Source organism: Tiliqua scincoides, chromosome 4 (genome assembly GCF_035046505.1).
Source record: "Tiliqua scincoides isolate rTilSci1 chromosome 4, rTilSci1.hap2, whole genome shotgun sequence".
Taxonomy (NCBI): Eukaryota; Metazoa; Chordata; class Lepidosauria; order Squamata; family Scincidae; genus Tiliqua; species Tiliqua scincoides.
This window is the reverse complement of record NC_089824.1, coordinates 56,933,293-56,952,760: the sequence shown is the minus strand read 5'-3', so window position 1 is coordinate 56,952,760 and position 19,468 is coordinate 56,933,293. Positions and strand designations below refer to the sequence as shown.

The window sequence follows — 19,468 nt, the reverse complement described above, 5'->3', positions numbered from 1 at the left end:
ATCATTGTAAGATTTTTTGTGTGCTTGCTGGCTTGTTTTTGCTTAGCTTTAAAGCTGGAGGAGGTGGGAGAGGCAGAATGGGGCAGGGGAAGGAGTTAAACAGGTGGTGACAGGGAAGGGTGGATCAGGTCTGGGAAGGAGGTGGGTTCAGTGGCATTTTCCAGTTTAGCATTAGGTCTATTTTCATCAGACATTCAGGCAGCCGGCAGCCTGCTCTCTTTGCACTATAAGCTTGAATGTTTATAGCGCCCTGTTAAGAACAACAAACACTGACTGGTAAGCCTTTAAAGAACATTAATGGATGCACCAGGGCCTGCTAATAATACAGGCATTCCCTGTATCCATGGTTTCCATATCTGCGGGTGGGGGAAGTCCCTGGACTAGATCCCCATGGATACAGGGGCATGCCTGTATAATTTCCCCCCCTTTTTTCTTTTGTCTGTTTTTTAGTTGATTGTATTTTCCCTGTCTTACTAATAAACACTGGGGAAAAACAACTCAGTAAAGTATTATTATCTCCACATTGCAGCTGGGGAGCTGAAGCTGAGAGAGAGTAGCTTATCTAAGCTCACTAAGTGAGCTTATGTTCATGGCAAAGACCCAATTATAACCACAGAAGTCTCCATTCACAGCTCAGCCACTATATTACACCAGCAATTTCTTACAAATCAAGACATTTTGGACCAAAACACACATGTTGTAGAGTCCTTTCTGAGAAGCTTTGTCATTAAAGGAGTACTTTAAGATTGTATTCAGATAGTCGTGTCTTCATTTAAACAGAGAATTTAAAAAGTTGCCAACTCTGAAGAAAATAGTAAATCAATACATGTTTGACAATAACACGCATTAAATTAATGTTACTTTAAAGAGTCCTAAAATGTTATGCAAACTTTAAAACAATTGTTAGTGAAACAGGTGAAACACACATTTAGTTCAAAGCAATTACCAAGATAGCTACTCCCAAAATGATCCATTTATCAAGATTTAAGGTACATTTTTATTAAGGACAATTCAAAAATTACCATTATAACAAGGGTCAATTCTTTGACAAGGGTCCGACTACATGGAGCCCGAGCATTAGTGACTGCAGGAGTACTTGGCAAAGTTCTTGGCACCAACTGTGCTGGTTCGTTAGGCACCACTTCAATTATAATCTGGAGAAAAGACCACATAGTACACAATCAACAGTACTGAATCACAGCAGTGAAACTTTTAACACAGATTAAAAAATGAAAGCATAACCTTTATTATGCAAATCTAAGCCTCAATTTATATATATTCTACACCATCACTGGAGGCTCTTATGCACAAAATCTGCAAAACACACAATAATATGCACAAGCCCAGTCAAATTACATCCATTTCTGCTGTGCTCTTATTTCTTGCAATCTTTTAATCCCTGAAACATGACTGCTGGTGTGTATAATGCCAGGAAATGGGTAATGCTGCTATAAAACTTTAGTAGGAGGTGCATATAGGCAGCCAAAGTGAAGCACGGTGTGCTCTGAGGATTTCTTAGAACCCAATAGAAGTGCTATCAGTTCCATGTTAGTGTGGTGGAGGAGCAGAAACAAATGCAGAAGTGCTATTAAGGACTGACACAGAATAGTCTCAGTCACTGAAAATCATTTGCATGAGTCAGTCAATGGAGATGGCAGCTCATCTCAGATGGCATCTTAGTCGTGTTGGCATCTCACCTAGATGCCTTTAAGAGGGGATTGGATGAATTTGTGGAGGAAAAGTCCATCATGGGTTACAAACCATGATGGGTATGTGCAACCTCCTGATTTTAGAGGTGGACTACCTCAGAATGCCAGATGCAGGGGAGGGCACCAGGATACAGGTGGTATCTTGTGTGCTCCCTGAAGCATTTGGTGGGCCACTGCGAGATACAGGAAGCTGGATTAGATGGGCCTATGGCCTGATCCAGCAGGGTCCTTTTTACGTTCTTAAGTCAAACACTGTCAGTACATTCATGGACAGAGGATTCCAATAGGTATCCCTATTTTCACCTTGCCACCAGCCTCACTAATGCAAGCATGCCCCCAAGAAGAAGGAAGGGCAACTGAAGATAATGGGAGGTTCCACCTTCTATATAACCTGTTAGCTGCCCCCACTGACATACCATGCAAGTTACTAGAGGCAGAAGCATAAGCAACCTAAACCAAATAAATAGCGGGGCAGCACAAAGATATAGGATGCATGCATACTTTTCTTATTTCCTAAAGTGCCATGCCCCTTTGTACTTCCTGAATAGGTGTTTGCATTGGTGGAGGCAGGGGAAAGGGAAAACAAAGCACTTTTTGACTGGCATTCCTCTGCCTGTGGGTACAGTGTGTGCACATCACTAGAACAGACCCCTACTTTTTTTAAGCTAACAGGTGAGAAGTGCCTAATCCATATTAACAGAACAATGCAAAACCCCTTAAAGGAGCCATGCTGCCTTGCTGCCTGCTTTTTTTCTTCCCTTTTTACAGTACTAAGAATAAGCACACAAAAGGCATTTGCTACTTTCCCCAAACTAGTTCACATATAAACATTATCTGTTGTGATTTTCCTAACCCTTCTTCTGAGTTTACTGTGGCATTCTCCGATTACACAGGTCAACACACATTTTGCTTCCTTAAACGTTACACCAATTCCTAGGTATATTTGGGGTACCGATTCCAAAAATGGCATCCATTTTGCCCTATCACATCTAGTTTTGGAGACATGGCATAGCCTCTTTAGTGAATGGTTCAAGCAGCTTCCTCATGAGAAAGCCTACACCATGGCTTTCTTATGAGGAAGCTGCTTGAACCATTTACTAATGAGGCTATACCATGTCTCCAAAACTAGGTGTGAAAACGGATGCCATTTTTGGAATCAGCACCCCAAACCACCATAAAGTTCATATCAAACCACCATAAAGTTTGGGAAAAACTTTTCTGACCCTCAATTTTGTAGGCCTGTGTTATCAAGAAGAGAGGTAAAAAGCTAGGCCTTGGGTCTATCTCTATTTTGGATACTTGCATCTTCCTCTTTGCAGCTGGTGAGAACCTTGTTAAATGGAAAGTAGGAAAGTTATCATTTGACTCTCAGTAGAATAGGATAGAGATAACAACGAAGTGGCCAGTGGCTCAAGAATGCATTCATTTAAGGAGATTGGTATCTGCTGGGAGCCCTGGCTGAGATGGCTGGGAACCAATGACCAAGAGTAGCCCATATTACATCAGCCTTTTGAAAGACTCTGAGCACCTTGCACTCTGGTTGGTTGAGAATTTCAACTAAGGTATAAGAAGGACCCTCAGTAGGGAAGGATTGTTTGGTTCATTTCATTTCAACATGGTGCCTAGAAATACAGACAACCTGGGAGCCATCTTGCCTACTCTTTGAGGTTTGGAAGAACCAGGTGAAAGATAGGAGTACGTAGAGTTAAGAAGCTAATTGTTTTAGATCAGCTGTTCCCAATGCTCCTACCTGGATTTTGGGACTGCACTAAGTTGTTCCAGGGGGCAAGGCAGGAGCAGAGAAGGAGTGGCCCTGACAGTGCCACTGGGACCCAGGAGCATGTAAATGTAATGGGGGATGGTCGTGAAGCCTCCTGGAGGTTCAAAGCCCCTTCCGCGAGCCTCCTTGCTGCAGCACTAAGCTCCAATTGCTCATTTGAGCTTAATTCCAGTTTGTGATTGGAGCTCCAAACTGGAAGTGAGCTCCGAAGAGCAATTGGAGCTCTGTGCTGCAGCAGGGAGGCTCGTGGAGGGGCTGTGAACCTCCAGGAGGCTTCACGCCCCCCCCGGAATGTTTACATGCCCCTGCAGTGCCATTGGGGACCCATTCCGGGACCACTCCCCTTAAGGGGGAATAACCCATATTTGTTTCCTCTGGTGAATCTTGACCCACCAGTTTGGGAACTGCTGTTTTAGACTGATGTACATTGTATGTCTGATCTCATATGGCTTTAATACCTTTTGAATCAGGTGTAACTTTAATCTTTCTTTAATAAACCAAAATATATTTTACAAGGCTGCTCGTGGTCGTGAGCACTAAAGAATGGAAACATCTAGTCTGACCTAACTGTTCTGCTTGCTACCAAAGTCTAGAGCCTTGAAATGTGGGTCCCTGAGGGAGAGGGAGCTTAGGGTCTGCAAGGGCTGGTGTAAGCCCTTAGGTCCTCAGTGTCCCTGGCCTGAGGAACTTGAGTATCCAGGGTGGTGGCAGAACCACTGGGCAAAGGACCTTGTTGCCCCAAGAATGGTGTAGTCACTTGGTTTGTTGTATGTTTAAGAACCTTGAGAACCTGTACACTGTAATTGGTTTATTTGGCGAAGAATTCAGCCTTGCTATCTCTGGGTTTGTTGTTGAGATTGCATGGAAAGGTAGAACTCAAATTAAGAACAGTAGTCCAGACACTTAAGCTGAAAGTTTGATGCACGGTCTTCCCAAGGACTAAACTGGGCACATAAGCTCCAAGTCAATTGTGAGGTTGGGAAAATGAGTCAGGAGTGGAACAACCAAAGCTTGGGTTCAGAGATAAAGATAAAGAATGAAAAGCCTCACACACTAGAGTTGTAAGAACCTGGCAGGTTTGACTATAATGCTGGTCTGTTTTTCCTCATGCCTAGAAAGCTCACTGAAGATACAATAATCTTTTTTCATTTTTCCTCATCTTTTTGATACAGAGGATCATCTCTATATTGTGTGAGGCTTTTCATTCTCCATCTTCATCTCTGAACATGAACTTGAGAAACATTTGGGGAGCCATAATACAATAAGCTTTGAGAACAAATTATACATTAACATAAATTAGGTTGCAACTAGTCAAAACCATTTGTTATCACAGAAATGATAACACCTACAATTAACTATGTACACACATTCCTTTACAAATATTTTAAAAGCAAACCTGTTCGCTGGTAAGTGTGTTTCTTTTGTCAATGGCAAAAGCAAACTGGATACTGTATGTGCCCATTCTCTCTGGAATCATTTTGTTCCTAAATTGCAAATACTGAATATTAGAGATCTTAAAATTGTTAAGAATTTACAATGTTAAAATCTTAAGTATTTACATTCCCCAACACTTTTGTCTCTTAAATGCAGAAGTTTCATTCTTCATGTATCTGTTACCTTCCTGCAAACTGAGTTGACTGCATCATCTAACTTACTGATAAAAAGAATGATTCATTCATGTATCTGAGGTACATGATGATGTAATGGTTCCCCACTTGTGGTTTTTAAACAACACTTCTCTCAGTCAAACATACCCTATTTCTTCAACTTCTTCAATTATATTGAAGTCTTATATTCCCAACACTTTATGAACATGATCAGTTCTCTCTAAATCATCTTCTACTGTGTGTGTAGTAGTCTCAAGTGAAAAGATGCACAACTAGAAACTAAGAATTCAGCAAAGCCTGACCAGTAGCTGAAAGATTTCCTGTATTCTGGGCTGACATTTTTACGCACAAATGTGAGTTTTTGCCAACCTAGTGGTCATTGCCACATCTATTGGATTATAAGAATACTGCACTGCGTATATTACCTGCTTTCATATGTGTGAAAAATATACTTTCAGAATTGATAGAAATCTTAATTCTACTGCAGTCTTAGCAGCCACTGCAGTTTCCAGATGCAGATTAGACCGTAATTTTTCACATCCAAAGTCTGAGGACAGTGTGACTTGACATTTGCTATGCATTAACGTATCATTTAATATCCTTTGCAAACTACTAAAATAAGTTCAGAAACAAAGTTGCCAATTTAATGCAAATGTATTTTCTTTTCCTTTTTCTAATGTTTTAAATTATGCAGGAACCATTAGAACTATACTGAATTTGCTTACCTAAAGTAAAAAAAGCCCTCGTCATCATCTTTTGATGTGGTACAGCTAAATGTTGTAACCTAAGAAAGAAAAGATTAGCTGGACTTCAGACAAGCAAGCATTTAAAGAAATTAGGTAAAAAAAAGTCTAGATGATTTAAAAGTTATCTAAACCAGTGGTTCTCACACGTTTAGCACCGGGACCCACTTTTTACAATGAGAATCTGTCAGAACTCACCAGAAGTGATGTCATGAGTGGAAGTGACATCATCAAGCAGGAAAATTTTTAACAATCCTAGACTGCAATCCTACCAACACTTACCCAGGAGGAAGTCCAATTGACTATCATTGTTAAAAGCATATACATAGTAACGTGTTCAAAGTAACAATCTGTAACATTTCCCCAAATGCAGTCACATATCATGGCAGCATCAAGTTTAATATATTTAAAATAAAATATTGAAATGAATGGGGACCCACCTGAAATTTGCTTGCAACCCACCTAGTGTGTCCCGACCCACAGTTTGAGAAACACTGATCTAAACAAATAACCCCCACCAAATAATAAGTTGTTTGTGATGGTATTTGTAATAATACAAGGAAAACTATCTAGTCCTATGTGCAGAGCTTACCTGTGACAAAAGCAGGCACATACCACCATTCAAAGTGAAACATATGTGGTAGTAATCATAAAACCACTGATTCCACTTTCCAGATACTTACATTCTGTGACAGAATTCCCCTACAGTCCCCTTCCCATATTTTCATGGATATTCTTCCTGGGTTTATATTTTTAATGATGTTATCATCTTCAGAAATAACACTAATCATGAAATCTGTGGAAAGGTAAAAAAAGCAAGTCATTCCCTCCATAAAGTTCAATTTTTGTCTTAAAACTGAAACTCTCTACAAGTAAAGTATCCACAAGGTGAAAGACTGTAAAAACCTTACAATTAGTTCCTAAAAAAACTGCCATATGCACTAGACATTACTAGCTATACTCAGAACTGCATCAGTAACTAGAATATTCAAGAATATTTAATGACATCACATCAGCTTACAAGTTCTGGAGGACTTGTCAACAGGCACATGACAGCCAGTTTCTAGTCTATTTTATACATAAGGGTGTAATCCTAACCAACTTTCCAGCATTGGCATAGCTATGCCAGTGGGGCATGTGCTGCATCTTGCAGTTGGGGGGGGGGATGGAGACCTCCTTAAGGTAAGGCAATGTTTGTTCACTTACCTCAGAGTTGCATTGCCCTTATGTCAGTGCTGGGAAGTTGGTTAGGATTGCGGCCTAAGACTGTTTCCAAGCGCTTCAGCTGTGTTCTTGTGAAAAAAGAAACACTGAACTTAACTGTGAGGGTTCTTCCTAGTTATGGAGAAGGTAATATTTACTCCATGATGTTGGATGACTCCACCCACTCACTTCAGAAAGTGGGGCTTCTGCTTAGAAGAGTATTTCGCCATAGTTATGCAAAACAACTGAACAATGAGCTTTCTATAGTGTGGGTCATTGAATTGTTGCTTCATGGATAATAGAAGGATAGGACGGAAGTCTATGCCCAAGATGTCATATTCTGACTTCAAGGAACAATCCCTAGTCTTTGACTATGAGGAAACTGACTACCCATGCCGAAGTAGACGAAGATGTTATCCTCTTTGCAAGTCCATGATGTTCTCAGTTATACCTTATAAATACAGAATATTAAGCAGCAATGAATTCCCTAGGTGGAGAGTCTTCTGCACTTTGCACACTAACATTCCCTGCTAGAAAATCCTTTACTCAAAAACAGGTCGCAACAGGGCAGAGGTGTCTGTCTAGTAGTCCCAAATGCAATGAAAATAGAAGTCTTATAGGAACAAACATGCAAATATCTGCTAGAGGAGCTTTGGGCTAAATGTGTTAATAGTTGCTCCCCTCTAAAATTCCCTGGGTTAGTATGGAATCCTGAGCTTGGTATGCTATCATTATGCATTCCTTGTAACCATTTCCTCAGTGTAAATCTTGAAATATTTCCCACTGCAATGACTCTTCTCTGAACAAAATAAGCATGAAATCTGATTTCCTAAACCTTTCTGCCCCTTTCAGACAATTCACAACCGAATCCACCTGTGCTAGAATAGGCAGGCCAACTGGCCTGCGCCATATTCAGTAATGGTTATGAGGTAAGGGTACTTAAGTCCCCTTAACCCCAAGTAATGCCCCAGCCACCTCAATGGGGCAACTTGGATCTGCACTAGTGAAATAGTTGGCACAGATCTGAGCTGTCCAGTGTAATGCGAAGTGCTGGAGACCAGTCCCACTCCCTTCCTGGGCCCAGTTCACCCACCAGCTCACCCTTCCCCACCCCAAAACACCCCTTGTTCCACCCTCCCCAACCTCCTGCTCTAGCTGCCCTTGGCCAGTGCAACCTTACCTTATTGGGGTGGCGCGGAGGTTGGATACAGCCTCCATGGGTCAGTGTGTGTCCTCACGTCGGCACAGCCGACTCCTGAGAAGACACAAATGTGTCTTATGGTATGCCTGCAACACTCCTGGGCCGGCATACAGGATTCTCACCAGCTCATTTCATTTTCAGGTTTGCACTTTCAAGCACACACATACAAAATCATGAAAAGGAAAACTGCACCTGCAGCTCCTGCCAGATCTGATCCAACATCAATACAGTCAGTGTATGTCTGAAAAGGGACCACAAGTCACATGTGTGTAGGCTGTTCCACTGATTGGGAACCCAGCATAATTGGGATTCCAAATCATGTGGAGAGACTATGATGCAGATGTCCCACTGAACAAAGGTGGTCAATCTTTTATTTGATATATTTATAACCCATCTTTTAGAGCAATTTCTTAAATGAAAAGAAGCTAACAATATTTGTAAACCCCTTACAAATGACTGGATTAACATATCACGAACAACTGCTCACCAGGAAAGGTACTTCCAGCTGCAAAAGGGACATTCTTGTCGTACTTTACATTCAAATATACAGGTTTATCAGGGTCAGGCAGAACATTTAATTTGATTACTGGACTGTGTAGGGTACTCTTGTTGTATAAAGCTTTCAACTGCAACGTATGCTGTCCCCTAAAAAACAAAATAGTAGTAATACTGCTAAAATCCAAAGGGTTTCAATATTTATCTTCCACTGCCTTTTAGACACAGGAGGAAAAACTACTCCTAAGAGTTTTAACATACTATGAGTGCTATCCTCACCACAAATCACCCCAAAAATTCACCACACTCACACAAAAATTGAGTACCGCACTGGAATTTCCCTGCCCCAACAAGTCTAGAAAGGAATAAGTAACAGGAATGCATAAGTTATAATTTCTATTAATATATTTGAACATCTTTTCTCAGTTAGAGTGGAATCCCTTATATGTATCACTTGAAATGAAAAAAGAAAAATCAGTAATCTGATAAAAGAAAAATCAGTAGCCTAAAAATCAGTAATCATGTTAGAGTTAAATCCATGTGTAAAACCCTTTTGGTGAGACAGTTGCCTGAGTTAGAGCTTTTAGAAAATTGTCAAATCTTGCCATCTTTTCCAAATATAAACATGCTAAATAGCTGAAGTTCTAATTCCTGGCTGGCTTTCAAGTAGGAACAACTGGTGCTGCTACCTAAGCAGCAAATATGAGAGAGAGGTGTCAACAAATACCAAACTGAGAAGATGTCTGAAAACTTGTGGTGGTATCCAGAGTAATGCTTCCATGAAAAGAAGGTATATTCTATTTGTACAAAATGTCTTTAAAAGAGTAAAACATTCCTTCCATTTTCAAAGGGAGCTTGTATTCACCGATTGCACTTCTGTTCCTTGAAGCATTACTCTGGATGCCAATCATGACCCCCTTTGGCAGGGAGGAAAGTGGAGAAGGCAGTACTCTTCATGCCAACTACTAGTGTTATAAGAACCACAGTATCATACTTTATTGGGGATGCCTTAGATTAAGTTAGATAAGGTAAACTGGGGCGAGAGATTGTAAGGTATGGTTTTTTAATATTTCTAAATCAATAATTTAAAACAAAATATTACTAAATGCCAAACTAGAGATTTCATTTATATTTATTTCAAACATATTTTGATTAATGAGAGTTCAAATTTTGTTATATTTACAAAATTTAATGGTTTTTAAATACTTACTTAGGAGCATGAATAGCAAGAACTCCAAGATTTGCTCTACCATTTTCATCTGTTTTATATAGCTGGTTTGATGACATAATCTGCCAATAAAACAGTTATTATTTTCCTCAACGATAGAGAAGCACATCAATAATGATTAACCCATCACAAAGCATAATATTTTTTCATTTTAGTTTTTCATTTATTTCAGTAGTCTGGTGCCAAGATTTTTAACATTTATAACTGGCTAAGAATACAACCATCTCAATAGCATGTGACCTATCCTGGGAAGAAATCTTTAGGGACAAACTTGTAAGTTTCCAGTAATTTTCTTCATTAGCCAAAATGGTGGCTCTCTCTAACTAAAGAAAGCTAAGCTGTCTGTCAAAGACTATAACCAACTAAAATATAGGATTTAAAACAAATTAGAATTGGCAGCAGCATAAGGATGTTAAAAACAAAACCTGTGATAAAACAGGAAATAAAATATTACCAAAAGCAGAATCCCCAAATGCATATACTTCAACTTTGCTCCCACCCCCAACTAAAAAGCAATTTTAAATAAAGAAAGGTTTTTAGCCCCTACTAGAATGATGTGAATGAGTTCTTAAAATCCAGGAAAAGTTCTACAACTGTGATGCCACCAATAAGAATGTCCTTTTCCATGCTGCCACATCCTTAAACTTCAACAGGGGTGGCTCATGCAAGAGGGAGCTCTCAGATTATTTTAGGGGGCAAGCAAGACTGTAAGAAAGGAGGCAGTCCCATAGATACTGACCCCAAGTCATAAAAGTTTTAAAGGTGTAATTTATGCTGCTATGTAGTAATGATTTATACTGCTGTTTGGTTTGGGGGTTTTAAGGGCAGTGGATTATTTGGGCTATGCTATAAGATATTGTTTTGGTCTATTTTAGTGTTTTTATCAGTTAATTTTATTGCTGTAGTTTTTTTTTTAAATTATGGATTTTACTCTATATTTATTGTGGTTGTTAAAAAAATACTATCAGCCGCCTTGAGTGCCAATGGGGAAAGGCAGGTTGCAAATTCTTCAATAAAATAAGACTCTATTGAAGGTTCCCAAACTCCTCTGAGATAAAAGGGTCCTGGAGGCCCTCAACCTGCTCTGTGAGCCTCCCCACTGCAGCAGCCTCCAGGATGCTTCACAAGCCCCCAGTTATGTTGACATGCCCCTGGGTCCCCATGGTGCCACAATTACTGTGGTACTGATGGGACACCCATTCCTGGGCCACTCCCCTTAAGGGAGAATGGCCAATAAGCTTCCCCCCTTCTCCCTCTGTGCCCTGCAAAGGGAGAATACAGTCACACCTCTTTCAAGCCAAGGGACCAGTGAACCTTTAGCTTTTTCCCTTGAGGGACAGTTAACTTTTAGTCTCCCCCCTGAAGTGAGAGGGGATTTACCTTTTTTCTATCCTTGCCCACCACTGACAACAACTTGACAGGGTTAATCTTTCTTCCTTTCTCCCTTCATTAAACAAGGAGGGAGCCCCTTGCCATTGCCTCTTCAAGCACAGTTACGCAGAATTAATCCTCAGTGTGTGTGTCTCCAAGCCCTGGGGCAGAGAGAGAGACCAGGGCTCTGTTGGACTTGCACTTCCTCAAGGAGGGGAACTAGCAACTTTTCTTTTCTATCCCCTTCCAAAGCACGGGAAACCTTCCACCTTCTAGAAGGGATTACAAGCATCTCTTAGGAGTAGAAATTAATCCTTGGACTCCTCTCAAGTCCTGGATGACCAGAAATTAAGTGTGGGAAGGGGCACAAAGCAGTTTTTTTTACTTCCTTCAGCATGCAGGAGCTCACTCTTCCAGAAACTACCACTCTGCCTGGCTTCTAATAGGAGGAAGGACTGGGAGAACCAATAAGACGTGAAGAAGTAGGGAAAGGTGGGGTCTAATCTGTGACTGGAAGATTATTGTAACATCAATATGGAGAGGAGGTAAGAAAGCTAAAATATAAGGAATGCAGTAGAGAGATAGCTCTTGACTGTGAATGGCAGAGGTTCTTGCTAGATTTTAACTGTGTTTTATCATTCTGTGTATTAAGTTTTGTAAGTCGCCTTGAGTTTTTGGAAAGGTAGCATATAAATGTTTTAAATAAATAAAACAAAACAAATAGAGAGATTTATCCCTGTAGCCTTGGAGATGAGGGAGAAGATGGTGAGCGGGTTGATTTTGTTGTACAAACATTCTGAAACTTTGAAATAGTAATAGGAGGCTAGGAGCAGCATGGACAGAGCAGCAGGTCACTGGGGATACACTGGGAAAGGCGGCATCCCCCTTCTTCCCCTTTAAAAAAAAGGAAGGGAAACCACAAGCATAGTTTCTTCTTAACTGTTTTTTTAAAAGGATAGAGGTGTGTGGTGCTCAGAGAACCCACCCACTTCTATCCCTTTTAAAAGAAGGCAAAAAAGATGGGCGGTGCCATGGGAGGGAGTGATGGTGGTGTGGCAGCACTCCCCACCATATGACCTGGGGCATTTGGAACCACAGACCCCCCCCCCCCCCCCGAATGTCAGTGTGATCTGTATTCAATTCCAGGTGTTGTTTTTTTCTTTTTTGTGTTTAAGTAAAATAGAGTTGGGAGTGATAGAGTTCAGTAGAAATTACCTTTATGTTGCTAGCCTTTATAAGGTTGATTTTGACATTGGGTTCAGAAGATGGGTTACCCCAGTGGTCACAGAGCTGGACTACAAGAGGTTTCTGTAGCATTTTGCCATTAGTCACCGACACAGGCTAGAAATAGTCAGAAAACTATTACTATTAAAAATTATATACAGGACAACTTAGCTATAATACACAAACTATTCACAGGCATTTCATCTAATGCTTCTTTTGGAAGAAAAATAGCTAGCTAGGAGGAAGTATCCATACTTTCTGATCCAAACTATTAATTCCCTAAAAGTTACTTTTTGTTTCTTTGACTCAATTTCAAGCCAGAGGCTGTTAATGGAGTTTCAGTACTATTTGATATATTTGTCAATAAAACTTAACATATTGTTTTCTCCTCAGACTCCATGGAGATATGACCATAATGAAAGCATTTGATTAGAATCAGATGAATTTGACTTACTTCCTCTGTCCAATCCACAAGCTCCAATTTATCTGGTGGTCCTGCAATCAAATTTAATATGAGGAATTGAGAAAATTCACGCCAAGCAAAGCACAATTCTTTGATTCCAGGAGGGCCTGGTTTAAACTTGATGCCTCTGACACAAATGGTTTGTGTATCTTGCTGTAAAGAAACAAATATAGAACAAACAAAACCCAAAAGAATATATTAAAGTCATGGCAAAAAGATTATTTAATGGTAATGATATAAATGAATGTCTGTGCATATATGCTATGTCTGTTTTACAAATATTTACAATATTTATGCATAGTTTTTTATAAATTTCATCCACTTACAATTATGCTTGTTTTGCATGGGGAATGAGCCTAAGAAATCTAACATTTAGCGCTAAGATTTAAACATTTGTACATTTTATAACAACTTAAATTAGACACAAGTATCTTAGTTATGACAGAGATCATTGGATCCTCCCCTCCTCCATGGGGGCAAAACTACACTGATGGTGCTACAAGTAGTCCGCTGCTCAAATTAATTAAAGATTTATACTTTATTTATAGTTGACTTGGTACAAATGTGGCTACTGGGATTTGCCTGCTGAAGGAAGAGGAGTCACTCTCACAATTTTCATTTGCTGGTGTTGTTTAAGCTGGACTATGCTCCTCCCCAATCACAACAGCCATAGAAACAACAACTGCCCTGTGAGGAAAAGGAAAAAACCCTCCCAGTACTTTTGTAACTAAATGATTCTGTATAAGCTGTTTTGGTAGACTGTTGGCTGGAATGGAACACAAATGCTTTAAAATAAATTGTTACAAAAAAGCAAATTGTTTTCTTTCATTGTGGTCTCTCTATAATCTCACAAATGAGATTAGTGAAGTGACCTAGCTGGTACTGAGTGCTATCCTCAAGCCTCTTCACTGTTTGTATGAATGTTAGTAGATTTCTTTTTCTAATTAATTCCCCCCCTCCTTCCCCCATATTATGACTCCTGTTTTATGAATGTAAACAAGATGTTACATGGAATAATAGGAAGCACCTGCCAATTAGTTGTTAGATCTGATTTATCCAGACCATTCCCAGAAATTCCTAGGGAATTGATACAAGATGATGTCAGGTTTTGAATCTGATTTCCATGCTGATCTGTAATCATTATCTCTTAAAAAAAACACAGACAAAAGCACAAATGAAGAAGAGTTCAACGAGAACATCATGAAATACATAATCTACATACATATTTACAATGTAATAAACAATCTGACAGGAAAGCAACAACTCCCTACATACTCCCTACGAACTGAAACTATCCCTATGTAGTAGTGGTTCCCAACCTTTAGGAGCCCAAGGAACATCGAGACAAAAATTGGAATTAGTGTGGACCACATGCAACCAGTGCCTCCAAGGCCAATTTCATCAGGGTGTACAATGTTTCTTTTGGGCTCCTTCGCAAAGGGGGAGGGAAGGGGTGAAACAGAGTGGGGTGGCTACAGGGGTGGGCAGCACAAGAGTGGAGAAGGGGCAAAACAGGGCAGGGGGAGGGTGACAGCAGCAGGAAAAGTCTTTGGAGTCCAGGTCTACCTGCCCACATAGTACTGCAACTAGATACAGTAATACAGAAAACCAAACACACTCTGAAGTCTCTAAAAACTTTTTTAAATACCAAAAATCATTGCAGAAAATTAGATGATCATGTTTAGGCTCACACTAGAATGGAAAGTGTCCACAGCAGACCAGTTACCTCCCATATTCGACAGTGCACAGGAGTGTCACGTATGCATTCTTTGGCCCAGCACATATGGCTTGCGGCAGCCACCGTGAGCCTAGTATCCCACATGGGCATCCGAGTAAGACTGGAAGTTCCCAGGAATTTTCTGGGGGCCCTCCTCTGGCTCCTGGGCCCAGGTACAAATTACCCCCCCCCCAAATTACAAATTACAAAGTACCACCTCTCATGGGCCCTGCATGCAACCATCACTCCTTCACACAAAAAATACAATTAATCATTAGAGAAGATTAGAGATTTCTTATTTGTAATGAAGATTTGTGGGTTACTGCTTTTGTTGCTGGCTGTGGGCAGTTCATTCTCTGCCCTCTCTGGTGGTCCATGGGAGAGCACATTGGAAGTAATCAAAGGCAATCTTTTCCTGAAACCTCACTGATCACTGGTCAGAGTCTTTTGGACCACCTGTGGTCCCTGGCCCACAAGTTGGGAACCTGTGCTATATGGGTATACATTAGTGTCAAATAACACTCTTTTCAAATAAAAGTACCCCAAACCTAACAAAAGTATCTTATCAAAAGAATAAAAAGGCTTATAGATGCTCTTCATGTATTACTGATCTGATCTAAAGGCCATGGTAAGAGGAAAAAGGGATCATTTTACCTTCTTTTCCAAACAGGGAGGGAGACGAAGGTGCTTATGGGAGCTGTACGCTTTGTGAGGAGGAGAGTGCTGCACTTCCATAGCAACAGCCCTCATTCAGACTACAATTCCCATAAGAACCTTCACTTCTCTTCCTGTTCAGAGAAGCTAAACTGCTACTTTTTTTTGCCTGCTTCATAAGAACAATTATCAGTAAGCGAAATTGCTCCTTTCTTCCTCACCTCCTGCATCCTGTTTCCCAGCCCAATCCCACCCCTACCTCACCAAGTAGTTGCTCTTAGAAGCTTTAGTCACCATTTTGAGCCGGGTACAAGCCAACCCATGGTTTCAGGGTCAATTATATGGCTTTTTTTTTTTTTTTAAACTTATACACGAGTATATGCAGTAGTGAAAAGTCACAACATACATTTTTATTCTCTTTTTATTTATTATTAACTTTTTAAATTTTGTCCTTCACAACATTTATATAAACACTGTTAGAGTAAGTTCATTGTAAATAACATACCAGTAGAACCATTAATCAAGTCCCTCTTTAAGGTGCCTGGTGTGTTAAGCTAGAGGCTCAACATATAAGTTACAACACATAACTGGGAGTGTGCAATTCAATTCACAGTGGAGAAAGAAGCAACAAGGAACAGCGTAAGCAAGCGCAGCTACACAAAGTTAGAATCCAATTTACTCAGAAATAGACCCATTGCTTTCCATGGGTGTTATTCTTAAGTCAAGTTGTGTTGAATTGTAGCCTGGGATTTTGTTTCAGATGAAAATGAAGATTACATCCCGGTGTTTAAAAAACCAGACCTCTGCCAAACATTTGCAAAATGGAACGAGGATGCAGAAAGGTTGGGTGTGATCATGCCAAAGAAAATGAACAAGGCTTGCTTGATTTAAATGGAAGTACTGAGCCCTGGCTTACTTTTTTCTCAGGAGTGAAAAGGTTAACTTTGGCTGCAGTTTGACCTGGAGGGGTTGCCCTGGAGATTAACTGCCTAAGATTATCTCTGTATTATCCTCTTGCTCTCCTGTGGGCTTCTCCTGGCTGCCTAACTTGCCTGAACAGCCTTGACACCTTTCTTATGACCCCTGACCCCCTCATCTGTAAAGTGACTTTGCAGATAAGGCGAGGAGATGATCTTCACTTGATTTATTGGCAGAAGTTTCTCGCCTTTAGGCAAGTATTAGTAGTTTCTCTCTCTTTTTTTCAAAATTAGACTTTTAATGAACTGTTTACATCTTAACCCTGAGTTTGCCTAGTATCTGGTATGGGAAGAACAGTGAAGAACAGTCTCCTCACTTTGCAAGTGCTATTGCGAGAGTGGTTTTGATAGGAACCCTGGAAGTTCAGTAATTCCCTAGGAGGGGAATTTTGCCCAGAGAATTCTTCCGGGTAGCCAGATCTGAGCTGGTGGCAGTGGATCCATTCTATGAAGATTTTTCCTCATGCAGCTGCATGTCCAAACAGGAGTAAGAGAGGAGCAGAGAGGGAGGGAGCATGCTAACTGCTAGGTGTTACTGCACAGATCAGCCTGCAGTTATTCACAGTTCCTTGTTCTAACCTGACAAAGAATAATAGTCATTATGTAATATCAAAAGACAAATCCTAAGCCAAACTTCAAGCAACAATACTTGAGAGAAAGGCAATAAAAGTCCTAGACCAGCAGTGTCAAACTCATTTCATACAGTTGGCCGAATAGCATTTATGATGTCTGCTGAGGGCTGGAAGTGATGTCATTTGGCAAGAAATGATGTCATTAAATAGGACATAACCAGAAATAAGCATTTTTTTCTCACTTAGGAACATTAGCTGCAAATGACAGAAGAGAAGATACACAAATCTTGATCATATTCCAAGATATAGCAGAGCCAATTATCATACAAGCCACCCTGTCAGCACTGCTCAGCACCCTAAGCACTGCTCAGCAGCTGAGAGCTTGAGGGCCAGATAAAAAGCTTCTGCGGGCAACATTCGGCCCCTGGGCCTTATGTTTGACACCCCTGTCCTAGACTCTCATCTAGCACTGTGACTGCAAATACAACATGAACCAATACAGATGACTGATGTTTAAAAAATGAAAAGCTAGCACTGCCTCTTACACAAAGGCAACACAAAGCTGCTGCACAGAATTGCATGGAATACCATGCATGACAAGAGACAACACATCTACACAGCATTCTAAAAACTGTAACAATGTGTGAAGCTGCCATACTAAACACAGTTTTGTCTAGCTCAACATTGTCTTTATTGACTGGCAGCAGCTCTTCAAGACTTCAAACCAGTATCTTTTTCAACCCTTCTTAGAAATTCCTGGGACTGAATGTAGGACTTTCTGCATGCAAAGCATGTGCTCTACCACAGCTCCACTCCAATGTGTCTGCAACCATACAGACGAACTTGTTGTCATGGCCAAACTTCCTAAAATATCTGTTAGGAAGGCAAGTGGATTGCACTGCAACCCATTTACTGAGCTGTTAGTATTTCTTTAACTTGCTACAAGGCTAACTTGCTCTAGATATACATTCTGTAGGAATGAGGTCCTGGAATAAAAAAATATTAAAAGTATTTACCAATTTCACTTTGTAGTATTTCACCCATCTGTAATGTATTCGGTCCTTTTATTTTGCACTTAATATGTTTTGGTTCATCAGCAAGCGGTCTAAAGGGAAAAAAAAAGTGAGTTGTGATAAATGGCCCATTCCCTCTCCTTTTTGGACACTAACTTCCCAGAAGCTCCTGTGTAAGTTCAACAGACTTTTGCCCTTTGCTTGAACCATGATGGCCAACCAGCCATGTACTTTCAAATCATTTTTCCTTTCTGGAGTAGCTAAGCTTTGCTGATTGGGCAGCCAAACCCCTCTTTCTAGGTAAAGTGTTGGAATGAAGTGGCTAGAGAGTTTCCACTCCTATCAGGTAATGATGACCTCATCCAATCTAGGCTATTTAAAGTTCAAATAAAGGGATGCTCATGTGCGTTTTTTCAAAATCTGCCACGACATTTAATATTGGTTCATGGAAGATGTATCCTCCTACTCTTCAGTAAGTGCAGTCAGCAGGATTCCTTGGATAATTTACAGTAGCTAGTGCTAGAGACCCTAACCCTAGCTAGACACATCAAATAATTTTATTTTGTTTCCCCTTCTCTACTTCAAACCCAGCTTGCAAATTTCACCAGTTTAACAACACAATGCATTGGGAAGGAGATTTGTGTGCTTTGCTTTTGAGAGGCACTCCAGTTCCATCTGCTGGGCATTACTAATTATTGTATCTAATTTGGTCAAGCTTTTCCTTGGTGTCTTTTCACCTGCGTTCAAGCATTTTCCATCAGCCTGCTTGTACTTTTTCTTTTCTCTCTTTTTCCTCATTTGGTTTTAATTCCCTTTTAAAAATTTTATTTATAATAAACTAGACACATTTTTACTCTTGTCTTGTCTAGTCCATATTCATGGATAATTCACTGGGTTCTCATGTTTGATTGCTCTTGCAGATGCTTTTGTGATTTTGACTTATAACATAAAGCTAGGGTTCAGTGGTTTCCTGGGCAGAAGGTCCCCCCCTCCAATGGCTCTGCTCTGTCGTGTCTCTGTAGCCTGGGACAGTAACAGCAGACAGAAACTACCAGTTTTCCTCCCATTCAACTGCTGACACAGTAAAAAGTGAAAGTGGGAGCTGAAATAAAATCAAATTGTTTCACGCACAAAATTATTAAAAATATTGTATAAAATTTCCTTCAGGTATGTGCATAAAGGGTATATGAAATACAAATGAATTTTGTGATCTTGGGCCCCATCCCCAAGGTCTCTCCTTCTGTATATGCAAGTACAGGTCCAGACTGGTTATCTGCAGATTTGGGACTCGCGGTTTTATCTAACTGTGAGTCCTGAACCTGTGGGTTTGCCTGGACCTGTTCCCTATGAACACAAACAGAGCTCTGCTCCGGTTGTGTCTGGAGGAACTTCTGAGGGCCTGGGAAGCCATGTGCTGCCTCCCCAGCCCTCAGAAAGTAAAAAACCAGACGTGATGATTTTTGGCCATCAGAAGACAATCTGAAGCCTCCCCAACCGGTGGGCCAGCTGAC

At 40.5% G+C, this 19,468-nt stretch overlaps 1 protein-coding gene across 3 annotated transcripts in view; it reads right to left on the bottom strand.

The window, feature by feature from the left end:
• SMCHD1 (structural maintenance of chromosomes flexible hinge domain containing 1) overlaps nucleotides 1-19,468 on the bottom strand; it is a 116,980-nt gene that overhangs the window by 25,199 nt on the left and 72,313 nt on the right. For all 3 annotated transcript variants that reach the window (XM_066622776.1, XM_066622778.1, XM_066622777.1), the window contains exons 27-36: nucleotides 17,961-18,049; nucleotides 14,052-14,170; nucleotides 13,016-13,177; nucleotides 12,553-12,678; nucleotides 9,949-10,028; nucleotides 8,731-8,888; nucleotides 6,523-6,635; nucleotides 5,822-5,880; nucleotides 4,886-4,973; nucleotides 1,023-1,154 (exon numbers count right to left, since the gene is read on the bottom strand). In XM_066622776.1, coding sequence (XP_066478873.1) covers nucleotides 1,023-1,154; nucleotides 4,886-4,973; nucleotides 5,822-5,880; nucleotides 6,523-6,635; nucleotides 8,731-8,888; nucleotides 9,949-10,028; nucleotides 12,553-12,678; nucleotides 13,016-13,177; nucleotides 14,052-14,170; nucleotides 17,961-18,049 — 1,126 coding nt within the window. The remainder of the gene's footprint in view (nucleotides 1-1,022; nucleotides 1,155-4,885; nucleotides 4,974-5,821; nucleotides 5,881-6,522; nucleotides 6,636-8,730; nucleotides 8,889-9,948; nucleotides 10,029-12,552; nucleotides 12,679-13,015; nucleotides 13,178-14,051; nucleotides 14,171-17,960; nucleotides 18,050-19,468) is intronic.